This window comes from Coregonus lavaretus, assembly GCF_964263955.1.
Source record: "Coregonus lavaretus genome assembly, chromosome: 16".
Lineage (NCBI taxonomy): Eukaryota > Metazoa > Chordata > Actinopteri > Salmoniformes > Salmonidae > Coregonus > Coregonus lavaretus.
The window spans coordinates 12,274,782-12,294,931 of NC_140003.1; the positions used below are offsets into that span (position 1 = coordinate 12,274,782).

The 20,150-nt window shown below is 43.0% G+C and overlaps 2 protein-coding genes across 6 annotated transcripts in view; one reads left to right on the forward strand and one right to left on the reverse strand.

Moving 5' to 3' along the window:
- The window catches only part of LOC311143559 (formin-like protein 2), a gene marked incomplete at both ends in the record, with an annotated part of 73,593 nt that extends 68,294 nt beyond the window's left edge, over window positions 1–5,299 (forward strand). Inside the window, 5 exons of the mRNA XM_084179412.1 lie at window positions 5–168; window positions 434–535; window positions 664–762; window positions 1,270–1,408; window positions 5,190–5,299. Coding sequence (XP_084035538.1) covers window positions 5–168; window positions 434–535; window positions 664–762; window positions 1,270–1,408; window positions 5,190–5,299 — 614 coding nt within the window. The remainder of the gene's footprint in view (window positions 1–4; window positions 169–433; window positions 536–663; window positions 763–1,269; window positions 1,409–5,189) is intronic.
- A 2,937-nt stretch (window positions 5,300–8,236) lies between these two features.
- The window catches only part of LOC311143717 (pre-mRNA-processing factor 40 homolog A-like), a 37,205-nt gene continuing 25,291 nt past the window's right edge, over window positions 8,237–20,150 (reverse strand). For 2 of the 5 annotated variants that reach the window (XR_014614438.1, XR_014614439.1), the window contains 10 exons: window positions 17,935–18,047; window positions 17,535–17,651; window positions 16,659–16,796; window positions 13,207–13,302; window positions 12,894–12,980; window positions 12,571–12,667; window positions 12,297–12,358; window positions 12,021–12,185; window positions 9,229–9,417; window positions 8,237–9,138 (listed from right to left, as the gene is read on the reverse strand). Coding sequence is in view for 3 of the 5 variants with exons in the window: in XM_084179589.1 (XP_084035715.1) it covers window positions 9,328–9,417; window positions 12,021–12,185; window positions 12,297–12,358; window positions 12,571–12,667; window positions 12,894–12,980; window positions 13,207–13,302; window positions 16,659–16,796; window positions 17,535–17,651; window positions 17,935–18,047 (965 nt within the window). In the remaining 2 variants the exon portion in view is untranslated. Of the gene's footprint in view, window positions 9,418–12,020; window positions 12,186–12,296; window positions 12,359–12,570; window positions 12,668–12,893; window positions 12,981–13,206; window positions 13,303–16,658; window positions 16,797–17,534; window positions 17,652–17,934; window positions 18,048–20,150 lie in introns of all 5 variants that reach the window. The other 3 variants (XM_084179589.1, XM_084179587.1, XM_084179588.1) reach the window with 2 other exon arrangements.

The following is a 20,150-nucleotide window of genomic DNA, read 5'->3' on the forward strand; positions in this document are numbered from 1 at the left end:
CCAGTGTCGTTAGAGAACGTTCTGCTGGATGTGAAGGAGCTCCAGCGGGGCATGGATCTGACCAAGAGAGAATACAGCATGCACGGTCACAACACCATGCTCAAAGACTTCATCACACACAACGAGGGCAAGCTCAAAAAGCTGCAGGACGACGCCAAGATCGCACAGGTAAACCTCACCTCGCTGAATATCTCATGCGCAACTAAGACAGCAACTGTTGAACTAAGCTCACAAGACATTTATAAATTAGATTCTTCAAGAATCAATGGTTATATGTAATTTATCCCAAAAGTCCAAATATGCATGTACCAATCCCAGATTGCCCCTTTAAAGGTTTATATGTTTTATCAAACTATTACCTTTATGATCGACAGATGATAAAGAACGTTGTAAGGAAATCACGAATGCAAAATGTGCTATTTGTCTCTGACAGGACGCCTTCGACGAGGCCGTCAAATTCTTCGGCGAGAATTCCAAAACGACGCCCCCGTCCGTGTTCTTCCCGGTGTTTGTGCGCTTCGTCAAGGCCTACAGGGTGAGACTGACGTTCCTCTCTTACACACCCCTCAGACTGTCCCAAACCCACACACTACGCTGGGCGCTGGTACGGCAGTGTGTTTGAGCCCTCTGTCTAAACGTGTGTGTGTGTGTGTGTTCTGTCAGCAAGCGGAGGAGGACAACGAGCAAAGGAAGAGAGCAGAGCAGATGATGATGGAGAAGCTTCTGGAGCAGGAGGCCATGCTGGACCAGGAGGACCATAAGGTATGTTCTCCCTCCTTCCTCCCCCTCTCTTCTCCCTCCCCTCTCTCCTTCTCCCTCCTCACCCTCTTCCCAGAAGGTAAGCTGTCCTACCTCCTGCATCTCTCTCCCTCCATCCCCTTCCACCCCGTCTCCCTCCTCTCCTTCTCCCTCCCTCCCCCTCTCCTACCCCCTCATCCCCCAGGACTAACGATGGGAGGATAATCTCCTGCTGGCAGGGCAGCTATATTAGGTACTGTAGACACCTAGTGTGTCACATCAAGTCAGTATCAGCCAGTATATAACCAGTACATTTAAACAGTTAGTAAACCAACCAGTAAATATAAACAGTATATATAATATATACAGTATAACCTTTCCAATGGACACATTAGAACGTAGACGTCTAGCTAAGCTTTTACAGCAGTGTGAAATACAATGTTGGAGATTCACACAGGGACATCGCTATGCTGTTTGAATAGTTGATAAAGGTGCCTTGTGATTTGACTGTGTGTGTGATCTCCCCACCAGTCTCCTTCCCATAAGAACACCAGGGGCAGGAGTCAGCAGCAGGAGGTGATAGCTGAGCTGAGGAAGAAGCAGGTGAAGGATACGGGCAGCCGCCACGTCTACGAGGGCAAGGATGGAGCCATCGAGGACATCATCACCGGTAAAGAGGACCGGGGCCAATCACCATCAGTTCTACAATCACACACACACCTTACTTATACGTCACATGCATCCACATGTATACACACACACACACACACTCATGCGCACACGGGCAGGCCTCCAGTGTGCAGAAGAAGCTCTCTCCCTGCTCTAGTACACTAGAGTGTTAAGACACAAACGTACACACTGGGCGCTCTACATGCAGGTCCTCTCCTGTGCTCCAATCCAGTCTCATTCAATCATTAACAATGCGTATCTAAACCACTAATAAGTACCTCTTAACTATTGAACAGATTGAACTGTCAATGATTCAATCCAAAGGCTTTACTTAACCTTAATCATACGATAAAAACATGCATTGACTGTCCAGCTAACCTAACCTAGACACTTGGAGCCGGCTCAAATGTGTGTAGGATCATTATCTGCTATCTGTCGTAGCTTTGCAACAGTTAGTGGTGTCTGCTATCTGTCGTAGCTTTGTAACAGTTAGTGGTGTCTGCTATCTGTCGTAGCTTTGCAACAGTTAGTGGTGTCTGCTATCTGTCGTAGCTTTGTAACAGTTAGTGGTGTCTGCTATCTGTCGTAGCTTTGTAACAGTTAGTGGTGTAGACGGGCCGGGCTTAGAGTATAGTCTCCAGACCAGACACCATGGCTACGTCCCAAATGGCACCCTATTCCCTATGTAGTGCACTATGTTTGACCAGAGACCTATTGGGCACTATACAGGGCATAGGGTGCAATTTGGGACGCAACCCATGTATTGATCTGCTTTATTAAAATACACGACCCATCCATTCCACTGTAGACCCTTAGTCAACACAGAGAAGACATATACAACCCTAGGCCATTTACATTCTGTGTGGTGTGGCATATATAATACTATTAACACTAATTCTCTATAACAATCAAACATAACTGTATTCTAACTGACAAGCTAAAAGCCTGTCCTGTAACATTTTAACATTGGTGCTCCATAAGATACAGTTGAATAGCCCTAAGGTCGCAAAATGTAGGTAATTTCCCCAAAATACCCAGGTTTTCCAGAAGTCCCAGTTGGAAGATTCCCGGAATCAGGAGGGGATACGCAGGAAGTCCAGGAATCCTCCAAACGGGATTTCTGGAAAACCTGGGAATTTGGGGAAAGTTCCTGCAATTTTGCAACCTTAAGCAGCCCTGACGGCCTAGATTAGACTGTAACCCTCTATAGAATGTGTTAATGTCTCTCTGCGCCAGTCTTCTAATGCTGTAGGGTGCTAACCTGTGCTAAAATCCTGTAGATGTGTGCTACTCCTTACTGTCTTGTCTTAGTTGTTGTTGTTGTTTCAATGCAGTGCTGAAGACAGTGCCCTTTACCGCCCGCACAGCCAAACGGGGCTCTCGGTTCTTCTGCGAGCCCACTCACAATGAGGAGAACCATTACTAAAGCTTAGAACTGTCTCTCTGAAAGGTTGCTGTAAATTCAGTGCTCTCGTTCTTCTTCTCTCACTCTTTCTCCGTACTCTCACAGTGTGTTGTGTTCCCTCTCACTCTGTCACTCTGCGTGTCACTGTCAGTCGTGTGTGTGTGTGTGTGTGTGTGTGGCGTGTCGGCGTCACTATCTCCGCCCCTTCTAGCATGGGGAGGAATGGGTTTGTGGGAGGAGTCTCCGATGTCCCCTCCGTTACCCTGCATGAAGCGAGTCATCCCCGTTAAATATGTACTACCTCATCCATTTGTATCATCAACCATAGCAAACCATAATGTCACAGAAATGTTCCTAGCAGCCAGTCAGTCAGGCCGTTGACATTTGCCCTGAGAAGAGTAAGATGGGTAGATGGGTTAGAAATCTACCATGTCTCATTCTGTACAGTACTAGTAATACAGCAGCATTGTAGAGTACATGTCAATGGGAAAGTAAGGTAAGCGCCCTCTACTGTTAAAAAAGAGGAAGTGCATCCTAGGCCGTAGCCCAACGGATCTCACTGGCTATCATCCCAAAAAGTTTACACTGCTATATGTTATGTTGACTAGTATTAGTGCCAGTAGTTTTGCTATATAGTAATAGTTCTGCTTTAGTATATATCATATACTAGTCAGTATTGTAATCAGCATAGCAGAGTATTATTTGCCTATAATTATATAATAATTAATAATTTATTGTCAATTATGATGTATTGATAGTCTTGACTTATTTTTAAATGGATGTGGCATTATACCTTGCTTGTGTGTTCATCTGTCTATCATGAAAACTGAGTGTTGTGTTCATGTATTACTGTGCTGTTGGTTGGGTTCCTGCATGCCTCTGGCTTTCTCCTGCTTCAAACCCACAATACCCTCTGTTCCCAGTTCCCCTAGCTCTGGTCCAGGGTATTATGTGTGGCTGATTCTGAGCCTTGAAGCTACACGTAATGCCCTGGACCAGAGCTACAGTTTCCCTTGCCTTGTGCTTGGCTCAAACTCTTTGGTGCTGGATCATATTCGTATCACATGACTTTCTGTGGTCTGTCTTGTCACTTTTCTAACATATTGCATGACGCATGAATTATTAATTTCTGACACGTGTTATTGGTCTTGGATTGCACATTCATTTCCATTGTGTGCAACTAACATACAGCCAGATACATGTCCTGAATTGCTGTTGAGCAATTTAAAGGGAAAGGCCTCAGTATTTCTAAATGTTTCATAAATTACAGTTGAATTCACATCCTATGCCCATGTAGCTGGCTGAATGCATGCCGTTCTTTGGTTTTTGGTCAGCGTTCTATTCAACATAAAACTTTTTATTGTATGTTGAAAACAAATATTTTCGGTTTGGTTTGTGATAACTTTGTGCAAAATGTGATGGTTGGCTATATTTGCTCATGCTGGTAGTCACTCTGGAAAGCAGCCTGGGTTTTGAGACACAGATAAACAGAGAGAGAAAAAACACTTTGATTTGCTCTTCCTTTGTGCCTGCAGTATCAATTAACAGCATATCTTAGTAAGCTCTGCCCCTCTAACACCTTAGTCCTGCCCTGTCCTTTCCTGTCCCCTGACCTCTGCCCTCCCATTTGCCGCTTTGCTCGCTCACAAGGCCACTGTGAAAACACCCCTCTGGTCACCCTGCTTCTTTAACCTCCATTTTGTCTTCTCTTCATCCATCCAGCCCTAAAGAAGAATAACATTACTAAATTTCCCAATGTCCACTCGAGGGTAAGGAATTCCTCCAATAGCACCCCTGTGGTGATGGATGTGTCCCAGACCTGGCAAGCATCTCTTTTTTTACCTCCCTTCCCTTAAGTTACCTACCGCTGAGGGCTTTCTCTACTTCGTACTAGACTGCCTGTGTTGGTCCCCCTCCCTCCTTTCTGTTCACCCTCCATTTCCTAATAAAGTTATAGACAAATGTTGCATGTCTAAAATCAAAGAATGCAAATTCAGTGTAAAATGCCCTTTATGGGAAATTATTACTTTCCCTTTTTTCCCCCTGATTGTTAAACATGGGAAAATGTTGTATATTTTTTGGGGGGGAAAGTATTGGGGGGCACCTGTCCATAGCTTGTGTTTTTTATCGATAGTGACAGAAGGACTAGTAAATATGAAAAATGTCAAATCAATAAGGCATTTTCTGTGGGCCTGTTTTTGTCTTCCATTTAGAGAAGTGAACTGAAGGGGAATGTTTCTGTAGAACTCAAGCTGCTTTGCCTGATTGGCTGCCAACACAACCAGCCTCTGTGCTCATCTGAAGGCCCTGTTATGTTGACTGACACCTCTTTTATCCATCCCCCTCTCCCCCCCCCCCCTTCGTCCCTCCATCCCAGATCTTCGAAATCAGCCTTACAGGCGAGCCGACGCGGTGAGGAGGAGCGTCAGAAGGCGCTTTGACGACCAGAACTTGCGGCCGGTCAACAACACTGAAGTGGTCATGTGACGAGGGAACAGTGCATGTGCTAGGGGAGGGGGTATGAGAGGGGGAGTGATGTGGAGAATGTAGCAGCCTCTCACTCTGGATTGAAAGAGATGGATGGACAGAAAGAGATGGACTGAAAGAAAGATGGATGGATGGGTCTGAAAGGCCAGTTATAGGGAACCTTAGACAAGCCAAGTGCCTGAAACAACTTTTCAGTTGTTTTGTTTATTTTTTATTACTTCAAGCAATACAACTTGACCTGGCTTTAATTGTATTTTCCTTTGATGTGTAAAACTGGACACAGATGTCTGTAGGGGTAATTCCTGGAAGAAATTTTTCCTGAAAAAAGTGTAGAATGTATATGTGACACTGTTCCCTTATGCCTCGGTCACACCTACAGCGTCATTGCGTTTTGGTACACCAGAAGTACATTCATTTCCAATGGAACGCTGCGTTTGCCTTGCTGCATTGCGTTGCAGTGCGTTCTGTGTGGTGCATACGTCGGATAAATCAAACGTATGCATCAAATTGTATGTGTAGATGGCTTGACAGAAATGGTAGCAGTGTGAATGTTGAACTTTTGTTGCACACATATCCAGATGATGCTGCATACCATTTTGCGCATTGATGCTGTAGGTGTGTTCAAGGCGTTAGCTGTCAAATAGTATTCCGCCACAGGTGATGAATATGATATTCAATAGCTAGTATCTTATTACATTCCTGGTGCTACTGCCATTGCTCTTGGAATTCCAACAATGTCCTCGAGTGGCACTTTTAAAAAAACGTATTAGCTTTTCCATCGTTACTAAAGGGCTAATGACCTTATTAAAGGGGACATGTCTTAGGTTAATAATATGAACCAGTGATCCAAAACTAATATGCTCAATGAAAGTACTTAAGCAAGTATCAGGTAGACTTATGTACACCAACGTATGACCACAGTTAAAGAAATCATATCAAAGATATAGCTCAGCGAGGTATGGCTCTCTCAAAACGAGACCAGGCTAATGTGAATTGTATATATAGCTAGGCCTCCATATTAAAGTTATTACGGTATTAACATCTCATTCATCAGTGTTAACATGGTTAGTGGACCAAGCCATGAATTATTAGCTCTATCTAGATAGAACTACATTGTCTGCTCATGTAGACCTCAAGTGCCATTCAAATGCAATGCTGTTAAGTGGTTGGTGGGGCTCTTGAGCCACAATAGCTCTGGTCCAGGAAGTCATTCGGTCGTTCGATTGCGAGAGCACAGCCGAACGACACCCCAGACCAGAGCTAGAGCCACAATTGACTCAGAGCGAATAGGAAAGGTGCTAAAAACAAAGACTTCTCAGCAGATACACTTCCAGTCAAGTGTAGCGGCTGCAAGGAAGGCACTTTAGGCTACTTGAAGAGCTTGTCATGGAAACTGGATTCCAAGTTTCTTTTTTTTTACTCTGAAAGCTGCAATCGGCTAATGAATCTCTAGGCTGTCTACTCACTATTATTGTACATTTAATGTATAGTATTTAACCACTGAAAACGGTATGCATTCAATTTTGCTCATGTGACCCACTTTGGCGTGAGCGCCGGTCGTTTTTTAAGTGTTTAGCTAGTTATATAAAAAAATGGCAGAACAAACAAAAAGTACACAACGCAAAAAAAGGTTTTGTAAATGTACAGATATTTTGCTACAAAAATTGTTGCATTGTTTTTTACTTCTTAATCCACTCATTATCATAAGGTTACTATTGTACATATTGTTTAAAACAAAATGTGCATCGCCATGTGCTATAACATTTGAATGTTATTTTAACTTATAGGTTTGTCCATTTTGTATATTTAATTAAGCCGAAAAAAAACAAATCTGGCTTCACTTTAACAGAACAGATCAATTGTGTGAAGCAGAATAACCTGGTGTCACACTTGCCTGACAGTAAAAGAGGCATTCGATTAATGTGCGTCCCAAATGGCACCCTATTCCCCATCTAGTGCACTACTTTTGACCCTATGGGCCCTGGTCAAAAAGGTAAAAAGTTATGCCCTATATAGGGAGTCATTTGGGCCATAACCCATAGACGTTCAGAGAAGCTTCCTGTGGTCTTGGGACCATAAATGTCCACATTATAGCATGTGCAATGATCCACTCATCTCTATACTTCCTATGTGAACTTTTGACCACTCATCAGCTTCACTCATTAGACTGGATAATAGTGGCATGATTTTTTTTTCTTCAGAAATGTATTTTAGGCATTGTGTGCTTATTACAAAATACTTTTAAAATAACATTTTGTTAAAGTTAGACTGAGTTCTGGATATGATCAAATAAACTATTTACACAATTATAATGCCTGTATCTTTATTTCAATGCTATTCTTCCTCATTCATTTAGCCGACAGCTGTTCAGATTCACTCAGGTTCTTTGCATTGATATGCATTGATATAAAAACAGGTCCTCTGTAGCTCAGCTGGTAGAGCACGGCGCTTGTAACGCCAAGGTAGTGGGTTTGATCCCCGGGACCACCCATACACAAAAATGTATGCACGCATGACTGTAAGTCGCTTTGGATAAAAGCGTCTGCTAAATGGCATATTAATATATTAGTCATCTCTGTGTATGTAAACAGTGGAAAGCATTACTCACTCACTCATCCCTGTCTGGCAGGCTGGGGAATAGGGCAGCAACAAAGGTTTGGGTTTGCCACTTCTGGAGGTCTTTGGCCACCGTGCCACAGCTCTGCTGATGTTATTGGAGCTTAATCTAGATTGTCCTGAGCCACGTTGTTTTGGCACTCCCTCTTTCAGTAGCAATTATTACTTACAGCCTGCCTAGCATTTCACTGATCCACAGGAAACGGCACAAGGCTACTAAGCCTAGTGAACAAGAGGCACTCATAACAGAGAGGTCACATGTAAAAAAAAAAATAGATAATGAGCTCCAATCTATGGTGACGGTACATGAAGATAAACAAATTCATGTAAACTGTATTTTATTACATTTATAGATCATGCCATGAGGACATTCACAATTCCTCTAATGAAAATCAATTGAACCAATCCTAGAAATACCATACAAATGTATTTAAAAATGTATTGTTTCAGAGAGACATTTACCAGTTCTGACATTACAGAACATAAAGAAAGCATTGATACTTCAGTCTAGACGTGCACCTTTGCCAAAGAGTTCAACATCAGTCCAAGGCAGGGGTAGGCAACTAGATTCAGCTGTGGGCCGATCTTTGTCGGAGCGGATGGTTGGGGGTCCGGAATATAATTATAATTTGTACACTGCAAATTTGACCACAACTAAGCACTAAAATTGATTGTATTTGAAAATAATTTAATACCTTGATTACATTGAGACACAATCACATCTCTCTTTTTTTGTGGGAATACTTTGTGAACATATTTCCTAAATTAAACACTTTTTTGTTTTTGTTTTTTACTTTGGGGGCCCTGGTCAAAAGTAATGCACTAGAAAGGGAATAAATAGTGCAATTTCTGAGTACTGCAAGGCAGTCCCAGTAAAGAGCATGGCATTAAGATGCACTTTGAATCTATTCCGATATCAAACTAGTAGCAAAGAAAAACAACATACGACTACAAACGAATAAAATGAAATAGCTAGTGAGAAAACATTATCAAAGGCAACAAAAGGCTTAAGTGTGTCACTAAATGTCCACACAGTTGACCTTCTTCTGACATCAAAGTAGTCACTCACAACTCAGCCTGTGACCACTTCCCATAACGTAAGAAAACAGAGCAAATATTTACCAAGCATTCTAGTGCCAGTGTGGCTGGTTCATTCACATTTTACTAAACATAAAGGGGGGTAGTTCACACACAGTCCAAACAGGGTTGCAGAATTCCGGTAACTTTCCCAAAATTGACAGGAATTACACAATTCTTCCAACCGGGATTTCTGGGAAACATGAATTTTGGGAAAGTTACCGGAATTGTGTAACCTTAAGTCCAAGCATGTGTGGCATTACGCTGAAAAATAAGCACTGGGAGGGGAATGCATGTTGGATGAAGGGAATAGACAGCATGAGGAAAAAAGTGGATCAAGGAGCATCCAGCTGTTCCAGTAGAGTTCTCCTCCTCTTCTCCAGCTCTCCTTCACTCAGCTCGCTGCCTGATGTGTCCCAGCCACCCTACACAACAAAGACAAGACATCAAAACCCACATTTTCCAACAACACTGGTGACTTCTAGGTAGTGCTGAGCGATAAACCGAAATTACATAGTTTTTTTTAAACAACTAATTGACCGACACCGACATTTGAATTCCATTTTGTTCGGAACACGCAATCGAGAGGGATAGAGAGCAGTTGCTTCGCGAGCCTGAAAATACATGATCTAAGTGATTGATAGTTGGTATTCAGCAGTCGTAAAAGTATGCCTTATTTACTTTAAATAACTACAAAATAGTGATTTTGTCAGACAGCATAGGAAGCAGCTCTATAGAGATGAGATGACTTAGAATGAAATAATAGTCATCAAATAAAACAAATGTAATGTGAATAAATGGTTAACATTTACATTTATGTCATTTAGCAGACGCTCTTATCCAGAGCGACTTACAAATTGGTGCATTCACCTTATAGCCAGTGGGATAACCACTTTACAATATGTTATTTTTTTTTTGGGGGGGGGGGGGGGGGGGGGGGGGGGTAGAAGGATTACTTTATCCTATCCCAGGTATTCCTTAAAGAGGTGGGGTTTCAAGTGTCTCCGGAAGGTGGTGAGTGACTCCGCTGTCCTGGCGTCGTGAGGGAGCTTGTTCCACCATTGGGGTGCCAGAGCAGCGAACAGTTTTGACTGTGCTTCCGCAGAGGTAGGGGGGCCAGCAGGCCAGAGGTGGATGAACGCAATGCCCTCGTTTGGGTGTAGGGACTGATCAGAGCCTGAAGATACGGAGGTGCCGTTCCCCTCACAGGTGTGATAAGTGATAAGCAGTAATGGACAGTCACTACCATCATAGGACTTTTATTAATTGTTTTATTCTATGTTGTTACAGGATTCAACCCACATAATGTATAGTGCATTTAATGTCTAAATCCGTGTTTTTTTTTTTTTTTAATAATCGAACAGAAACCGAACCGACCTCAAAAAGCACTAATCGCTCAGCACTACTTCTATTTTACTAATTTTACTAGGGATGCTTCCCAGATGGCACCCTTTTCCCTATTTAATGCACTACTTTTGATCAGGATCTTACGCATACATATGGCTCTGGTCAAAAGTAGTAGAGTGACATTTGGGATGCACTAGGACAGGGTCCCCGAACAAACGGCCCACCGGTGGTTTTATCTGCCCCCCAAAAGTTCTGAGCCCTGAAAAAAGGCTGTCTTACCTCTAAGACATGCCCTCCGGAAACCTCTGCATGATCTAGCCTCTCTGCCTCATATTTCTAAACAGCTGAAATAAAAAAAACCTGCGGCGATTTGAACGAACATTCTCCAAAATATTTGTTGAAGTCTATAAAGTATACAACCTTCTGTGTCTGTTGTAACGGATATTGCAGTTGCACAAGCAGGACAAAGTCCCTACACATTGCATTGGAGCAAAAACAAGCAGCATTTTGTGTGATGTAGGCTAATCTTTATAGTTGCTGCCATATCATAGCCACTAACCACAGTTCCTGTAAAAACAACTCCTCACTTGAGTTTTGCATTGGGGCAAAAAACTATCTGCGTTTTAACCACACACAAACTGCTAATTCGCTTCTCAATGATCATGCAAGTACAGCATGATTAAGCTACCTAGCTGTTCCACGTCTGGGAAGCCAAACGTCCTAGGCAACCCGAGCATGTGTATCCGGACCGATAACCAGAGTCTGACACTGCGCGAGTTCGTTTGGCGTTGCGCTATCGTCCCTATTTGTGATGATAATCTTCATGCTGCCATATAGTAGCGTGAGTTGCTATAAAAAAAGAGCTAGCCGCCAATGATAATGAGTAAAGAATCACTATTTTGACTGCCTGTATGCCTCTTGCTTGCCTAAATATACTGTTACAACAGACAACGATGTTTGTACCAACATGTCGATCATGTATTTTGTGTACAACATGAAAGCTGAAGGCAGCCTTACACCCTTCCTTAAAAAAATTACATGAAATCACTCCAGGCATGGAATGCACTGTTCAAACATGTCGACCGTATCTATACTCTTTAGTGTATTACATGAAGTTTTCCCCTCCATGTTAAGAAGGGGGACGTGGGAGCTGAAGCACTGAGCAGAAGCTAGGTAGACAACAGAGTGGGCAGCAGCTCTGAAAAAAAATAAAAATAAGATTCTGTATCAATAGCCACAGCAAGTTGGGTTCCAGCAAATCCAGAACTGGAGTCACTTTAAATCGTTTTTTGTTGTTGGACATAAGACTGTAAAATCACCAGGATTCCCCAGCATAAAGGCATATGTGATCATATCACAATGTAATCAAGGTTTGAAATGATTGCGTTTTGGTGAAATACCATATCTGTTTGGGATTCTTGCGGTCAATTTGCAGTGTACAAAGTATTAGAACTATCTTCCGGCACCACGACCATCCGCTCAAGGAAAAATCAGCCCAAGGCTGAATGTTATTGGGGACCCCTGCACTAGGAAACAGAACAGTAAACACCTCACTGGGACTAGGATGAGACAAAATTCATGGATACAACTGCTGTGTACAGGCATGGAGTATTTCTCTATTTTAAAGCCTTAAAAGCCCAGATGCATGGCTAGGTTTAGTGACCGGAATGGTACGACTCACCTCCTCCTTGGTAGATTTCCTTTTAGGTGACTTCTGCTTGGATTCGGAGCGACTCTTCCCCCGGGACTTGTCGTTCTCCTTCTCTTTCTCCTGGTCCTTCTCCCGCTTGCCGTCCCGCTCTCTTCCTCCCTTCTCTTTCCGTTCGCCTTCAGATTCAGGAGATTGCTGAAAGACCGGGTCAAAAGAATAAGTGCACGGTCCGCCATTTGGCTTCACATTCTTTCCAGAGTGGCCCAAACATTCCTCCGTAAAGATACTTCCGTCCTGAGAACCTACCGACTTGTGACGCCTCTTCTTCCCCTTCTTCTTGTGCTTCTTGGACTTCTTATAACTTCTGTCTGTTGACCGAATGGAGAGGGATGTCAGTGATACATTTGTATTTCATTTTATAACTTCTAGTCAAGGTTATTGGTACAATACATTCCTATCAGCAGAAAATACTTTTTCATCATACACGATCATTATCCTTATATCACAATTATCATTCAAGTTTTAAATTGTGATGATAAAAAGAATAAACAAAGGGATTATACATAGGAAAACCACTGACCAGATTCCCCGCTGGAGGAGCGCTCGGACGGGGACTTGGACTGTGAGCGCTTCTTCTTCTTGGTGTGATAATCGTCTTCACCTTCAGACTCTGAGCCCTGCAGAGAGAAGAGAAGTGTGCGATGTAGTAGGAGGGTTTGTCTAGTGAGGTGCCATGCTGATACAAATGTAGGCGGAATCCCAAATGGCACCCTATTCCCTATAAACTGTACGGCTCTGGTCAAAAAGTAGTGCACTATCTAGGGAATAGGGTGCCATTTGAGATGCAGTAATAAAGGCAGCAGAGGTGTCTTGGGTTGTGCAGTGTCGGGGCCAACTACTAACCGTTCGAGAGCGGGAGCGCTTCCTGTGGTGCTTCTTGGACTTCTTGGAGTGTTTTTTGGTCTTGGAGTGATGATGCTGGCACTCGTGCTGTGAGGAGAAGAAACAGCAGTCAGGTTGGTGTTCTGTATGTTGTGACACTGGTTGTGTCCCAAATGGCACCCTATTCCGTATATAGTGCACTACTTTTGACCAGAGCTATATGGGCCCTGGTAGTGCACAATATAGGGAACAGGGTGCCATTTGGGATGCTACCACTGACATTGTTGGGGTACTTATTTCCCCACAGAGGTTACCAGAGTTATATGAGCCTTACCTCTAAGACATGTATGAAGTCCTTGAATATCCTTTTCCTCTCAGACTCCAGAGTCACGTCTTCGAATGCAGAGTCTTTGAGGAATCTTTCTCGGACCTAACACGACCAAAGAGAATATGAAGTCAGAAAACAAAAGGTTTGCTTTCCAATATTTGCATGACTATCAAATCACACATTGCATTCGGAAATTATTCAGACCCCATTACTTTTTCCACATTTTGTTACGTTACAGCCTTATTCTAAAATGGATGCAATTGTGACAAAGCGAAAACAGGTTTTCAGAAATTTTAGCAAATGTATAAAAAATAAAATAATATAAATATATAATTTACATAAGTATTTAGACCCTTTACTCAGTACTTTGTTGAAGCACTTTTGGCAGCAATTACAGCCTCGAGTCTTCTTGGGTATGACGCTACAAGCTTGGCACAACTGTATTTGGGGAGTTTCTCCCATTTTTCTCTGCAGATCAGTCAGGTTGGATGGGGAACGTCACTGCACAGCTATTTTCAGGTCTCTCCAGAAATGTTCGATTGGGTTCATGTCCGGGATCTGGCTGGGCCACTCAAGGACATTCAGAGACTTGTCCCGAAGCAACTCTTGCGTTGTCTTGGCTGTGTGCTTAGGGTCGTTGTCCTGTTGAAAGGTGAACCTTCATCCCAGTCTGAGGTCCTGAGCGCTCTAGAACTTTGCTCCGTTAATTTATCCCCTTGATCCTGACTAGTCTCCCAGTCTCTGCCGCCAAAAAACGGGTTGTGACGCTTAGCATTCAGGCCAAATTATAATCTTGTTTTTCATGGTCTGAGAGAGTCTTTAGGTGCCTTTTGGCAAACTCCAAGCGGGCTGTCATGTGCCTTTTACTGAGGAGTGGCTTCCGTCTGGCCACTCTACCATAAAGGCCTGATTGGTGGAGTGCTGCAGAGATGGTTGTCCTTCTGGAAGGTTCTCCCATCTCCACAGAGGAACTCTGGAGCTCTGTCAGAGTGACCATCGGGTTCTTGGTCACCTCTCTGACCAAGGCCCTTCTCCCCCGATTGCTCAGTTTGGCTGGGCGGCCAGCTCTAGGAAGAGTCTTGGTGGTTTCAAACTTCTTCCATTTAAGAATGATGGAGGCCACTGTGTTCTTGGGGACCTTCAACGCTGCAGAAATGTTTTGGTACCCTTCCCCAGATCTGTGCCTCGACACAATCCTGTCTCGGAGCTCTACGGACAATTCCTTCGACCTCATGGCTTGGTTCTTGCTCTGACATGCACTGTCAACTATGGAATCTTATCTAGTCCAATCAATTAAATTCACCAGAGGTGGACTCCAATCAAGTTGTAGAAACATCTCAAGGATGATCAATGAAAACAGGATGCACCTGAGCTCAATTTCGAGTCTCATAGCAAAGGGTCTGAATACTTAAGTAAATAAGGTATTTTCTGTTTTCGCTTTGTCATAATGGGGCATTGTGTGTAGATTGATGAGGAATTGTATTTATTTAATCCATTCTAGAATAAGGTTGTAACGTAACAAATTGTGGAAAAAGTAAAGGGGTCTGAATACTTTCCGAATGCACTGTATTTGCCAGACAGTAGCCCATTGATAACACCAATGTGTGTGTGTGTGAGAAAGGTAACAATTATGTGTGTGTGTGTGTGTGTAAGGCAGAAGTGGGATCAAGTCACTATTATTCGAGTCACAAGCAAGTCGCAAGTCTCAAGTCACAAGGTCTGAGTCTCAAGTCGAGTCCAAGTTCTGCATTCTAAGCGCAAGTCAAGTAAAACAAACAAAAATATATATACACTGACTACAAATCTTTTTCTATTTATTGAGGCTCCCAGACAGCCATTTTCATTATTTTGTCTACAACATATTTTGATTACGTAATAATTCATTTGAACAACAAATTTCAAATACAAGCTTCATAAGTAAATTATCAATTTCAAGCAATTTTGACATGCCAAAAGACCAGTAGGCCTGTGCTAGTAATTGTTGCTTGATGCCCCATAGCTGGTAAGCTTGCAAACTAAAACAGTTAATATTCTTCATCACCAAGCAATTTTTGGAGCTGCATATTTATTTATGGCAATCCTCTCCCCCTACAATTTGGATGTTTGCGCTGAACCCAATCCAATTTACAGCAAATCAGAAATCTGTTGGCTTGCGACTCCCAAAAAGGAGTGGTTCAAAGCTTGCAAACAGGCGCGTATAATGGCTGTGCAAATGTAGCCAGTCATTACAGCCTTAAACGGCAATGCATTTTCAAAACTGAAGATAATGAAATAAACCATGTTTTTACAACTGCATTTTTAGCTGAAAGCCATTCATGTTAGCAGCCAATATCAAGTAGGGATATCATGTCATTTCTCTGGAGTCCAGAGCAAGCAGAATCCTACGGTACATGCAAGCAGCAGAGGTTGAAGGATCGGATGGAAAGCATGTTCTGTCTGCACCGCGCGCCATCACTCGCCAACTGTGTAGCCCTTTCTTCCTCACAAATACTGTAATTAATTCGCCTGAATGTTACATCTTCATCCCATAATATTGAAGGCAGTACGATGTTACAGCTATCTTTAGTCATATAGCAAGTAGCCACCCACACTCGGCCTATCTGAAATATAACAATTATCAATCAAATTGCCAAGTAGCCTATTATTGTTGTGGATGCGTCTGTAGCAGATTGCTAAACAGTATTTTATATGGATAATATAAAAGTACTTTGTTTTTGCCAGGCAAAACCGGAGAAAATTAAGCAAGTACTTTCTGGTCACTAATCTGGATATGTGAGCCCGCCTTTGCGCGCCAATGCTGATGACTGATTGGTCAACAGTCAAGATGTGCAACTTTTTGGTTCTGAAGCACAGATGAAATGTTTCGAGACAATCATTTGATGCAATACCATAGACCTATACTAGAAAACAGATTAAATAGGCAAAGGTATATATATATTAAAAATAATACAAATGGTAGGCTATATGTATTAAAATATGTATGAAAAATAAAATAAAAATCCCATTCAGTTTCACACTTGCGACCCCCCAAAACCTCTCCCTACTTAGAGAACCACTGCGCTAGCTCACCCGAACTCGGTGTTGATTGACAGTTTGCTGGTCCAATCAAAGGGCAGAGTGTGCGTTTCACTAACCAATCTGTTGCACGTTTTTTTTTTTTTTTTGCAAGTGCATGCTGCCTGGCTACTGTCTTCTGGCTGCTTGGAGAGTAATCCATGGAGAGACTGTGCCACAAAATGAGTGACAAAACGTTACAAAACCTGGCCAGATAATTTCAAGTCATCAGTCTCAAGTCCACGTCAAGTCTCAAGTTATTTTATTTTCTATGTTGTCAAATTTGTGACTTGAGTCAGATTCGAGTCCAAGTCATGTGACTCGAACCACACCTCTGATGCAAGGTAACAGTAAGACAGAGTGTGTGTGTGTGTGTGTGAGAAAGGTAACAGATCAACACATACTCCTTCCCAGGTAGCCTCTGGTTCCAGGGCCGGGGTGGCCTGCTTCAACATGCTCTTGAAGGTAGCCTCTTTCCTCTTCATCTTCCTGGCCTCCTCCTTCTCCCGCTCCCTCTCCCGAGCCTCCGCCTTCTCCAGCAACTACATGGGTACAGGAGGAGAGAGGGAGGTCACACAGTAGTTATTAGAAGCACAGCGAGGTCACTGATCGTCAGTGAAGCATTCTGCATCCTAAATGGCATCCATTCCCTATTTAGTGCACTACTTCTGACCAGTGCCCATAGAGTTGACAAAACATTAAGAACACCTGCACTTTCCATGACAGACTGAGCAGGTGAATCCAGGTGAAAGCTATGAACCCTTATTGATGTCACTTTTTAAATCCACTTCAATCAGTGTAGATGAAGGGGAGGAGACAAATTAAAGAAGGATTTTTAAACCTTGAGACATGGATTGTGTATGTGTGCCATTCAGAGCGTGAATGGGCAAGACAAAATATTTAAGTGCCTTTGAACGGAGTATGGTAGTAGGTGCCAGGCGCAGCAGTTTGTGTCAAGAACTGCAATGCTGCAGGCTTTTTTCCACGCTCAACAGTTTCCCGTGTGTATCAAGAATGGTCCACCAGTCAAAGGACATCCAGCCAACTTGACACAACTGTGGGAAGCATTGGCGTCAACATGGGCCAGCATCCCTGTGGAATGCTTACGACACCCTGTACCGTCCATGCCCTGACGAATTGAGGCTGTTCTGAGGGCAAAGGGTGGTGCAACTGAATATTAGGAGGATGTTCCTAATGTTTTGTACACTCAGTGTATAGTTAATATAGTACCATTTCGGACACAGAAATGGTGGTGTAGGTATAAATCAAAGAGCTCATACGCTGTTGAAGGCTAGCTTGATGTTGCCTGCGTCCAGCGTCGTGGCTCTCTTGTCTGAGCTAATCACAGTGCCAAAGTCTTCAAAGCTAGTGTTGACCTCGACCAAGAAGTTTTTGTCCTGTGTGGAGGAAAGAAGAGAGTTAATAAAATAATGATAATGAGGCGATTGTGCATGAAATCAAAGTGGAGATTATACAATATCTACGCTGTAAAGTAGATTGCATCCCAAATGGCAACCTACTCTCTATTTCGTACCCTACTTTTGATCAGGTACCATAGGGCTCTGGTGAAAGGTAATGCACTATATAGGCAAAAAGTAGTGCACTAAATAGGGAATAGGATGCCATTTGAGACTCATACACTATGTGGCAGAAAACACAGGAGAAGGTAACATCTCACACCTTCAGGATATCCTTGATGATCCTCTTCTCGTCGTGGTAGCGAGCCTTCAGGTCTTCCACGTAGAACTTGAACAGATCGAGGGGAGTGGAGCCTGCAGAATAGACACCATAAACTAACATGCACGTGTTATTCAAGATGTGCTCTGACAACACATGGTTACCACAACACCAAAGGCTAAAGAAAGGCAGAGACCACGAACCAGAGCAGCAGAAGTAGAATATGACATTATCACCACAGTACAAGTGGCTAAGAGAACAACAATATTGATAAGGTGCACGCATGTGCGTGTGTCTATCAGTGTGTGCGTCCACGTGTGTGTGTGTGTGTGCGCATGTAAGTATGTGTGTACACTTGTGTGAGAGCCAGGGTTTCCGTTAGGAATATGTGGCGCCATACATTTGAACGCTAATTTACCGGACATTTGAGAAATTTACCGGACCCATATGCATTGGGTGCGTAACCCGATTAGGGCGTCCACTCACGGTGCTCAGAATGACAGAAATCACATTTAGATTATGGTCATTCATATTAACAGAACATGCAAATCAAGGATGCAACGATGTGTGGTCCTTCTTACCGAATTCGTATGCGCACTTTGAAGATTTTATTTTTCGTAGCCAAGAAGACGAGTTACAAACAGCAAAATCACTAGCCTATATCAATCTACTATCCCCCATATAGTAGAAAAGTTTACCTATTCTATTGGTCAGCTTGTCGAGAAAGAAAAAGACTATTCCAAACTGACTCTGGGACAGTTATGGGACGAGAGATCCCAAATGAATTCAACCAGTTGGCCTAGGCTACATAACAAAAATAAGAATGTTAAAAAGCTATGAGTCTGATGCAACAGATCAGAATGTTCGTTCCATAATGCAATTAACGGGAAAACACTGATGTCAAAGCGCACCGCACATGCGATTGGTTTCATGTGACAGATGAAAATATCCGTTAGAAATGTTGAAAGAGGGGAGATCTAATATGCAACAGCTATCATGGGTTGCTAATATGACTATGATTGTGCCTTTGGCTACTGGACAATGAAATAAAGTTGATATAAAATAATTGCCTCCACGGATATGGTCTGATTTTGGCTAGGCTACTTTGAAGCAAGGGAAGACATGCCTCATAAAATGTATTAAAACGTTCAGGTTTCAAACAATTAAGTACAGTAAAAGTATTTGATCCCCTGCTGATTTTGTACGTTTGCCCACTGACAAAGAAATGATCAGTCTATAATTTTAATGGTAGGTTTATTTGAACAGTGAGAGACAGAATAACAACAACAAAATCCAGAAAAATGCATGTCAAAAATGTTATAAATTGATTTGCATTTTAAATGAAGGAAATAAGTATTTGACCCCCTCTCAATCAGAAAGATTTCTGGCTCCCAGGTGTCTTTTATACAGGTAACGAGCTGAGATTAGGAGCACACTCTTAAAGGGAGTGCTCCTAATCTCAGTTTGTTACCTGTATAAAAGACACCTGTCCACAGAAGCAATCAATCAGATTCCAAACTCTCCACCATGGCCAAGACCAAAGAGCTCTCCAAGGATGTCAGGGACAAGATTGTAGACCGACACAAGGCTGGAATGGGCTACAAGACCATCGCCAAGCAGCTTGGTGAGAAGGTGACAACAGTTGGTGCAATTATTCGCAAATGGAAGAAACACAAAAGAACTGTCAATCTCCCTCGGCCTGGGGCTCCATGCAAGTTCTCACCTCGTGGAGTTGCAATGATCATGAGAACGGTGAGGAATCAGCCCAGAACTACACGGGAGGATCTTGTCAATGATCTCAAGGCAGCTGGGACCATAGTCACCAAGAAAACAATTGGTAACACACTACACCGTGAAGGACTGAAATCCTGCAGCGCCCGCAAGGTCCCCCTGCGCAAGAAAGCACATATACAGGCCCATCTGAAGTTTGCCATTGAACATCTGAATGATTCAGAGGAGAACTGGGTGAAAGTGTTGTGGTCAGATGAGACCAAAATCGAGCTCTTTGGCATCAACTCAACTCGCTGTGTTTGGAGGAGGAGGAATGCTGCCTATGACCCCAAGAACATCATCCCCACCGTCAAACATGGAGGTGGAAACATTATGCTTTGGGGGTGTTTTTCTGCTAAGGGGACAGGACAACTTCACCGCATCAAAGGGACGATGGACGGGGCCATGTACCGTCAAATCTTGGGTGAGAACCTCCTTCCCTCAGCCAG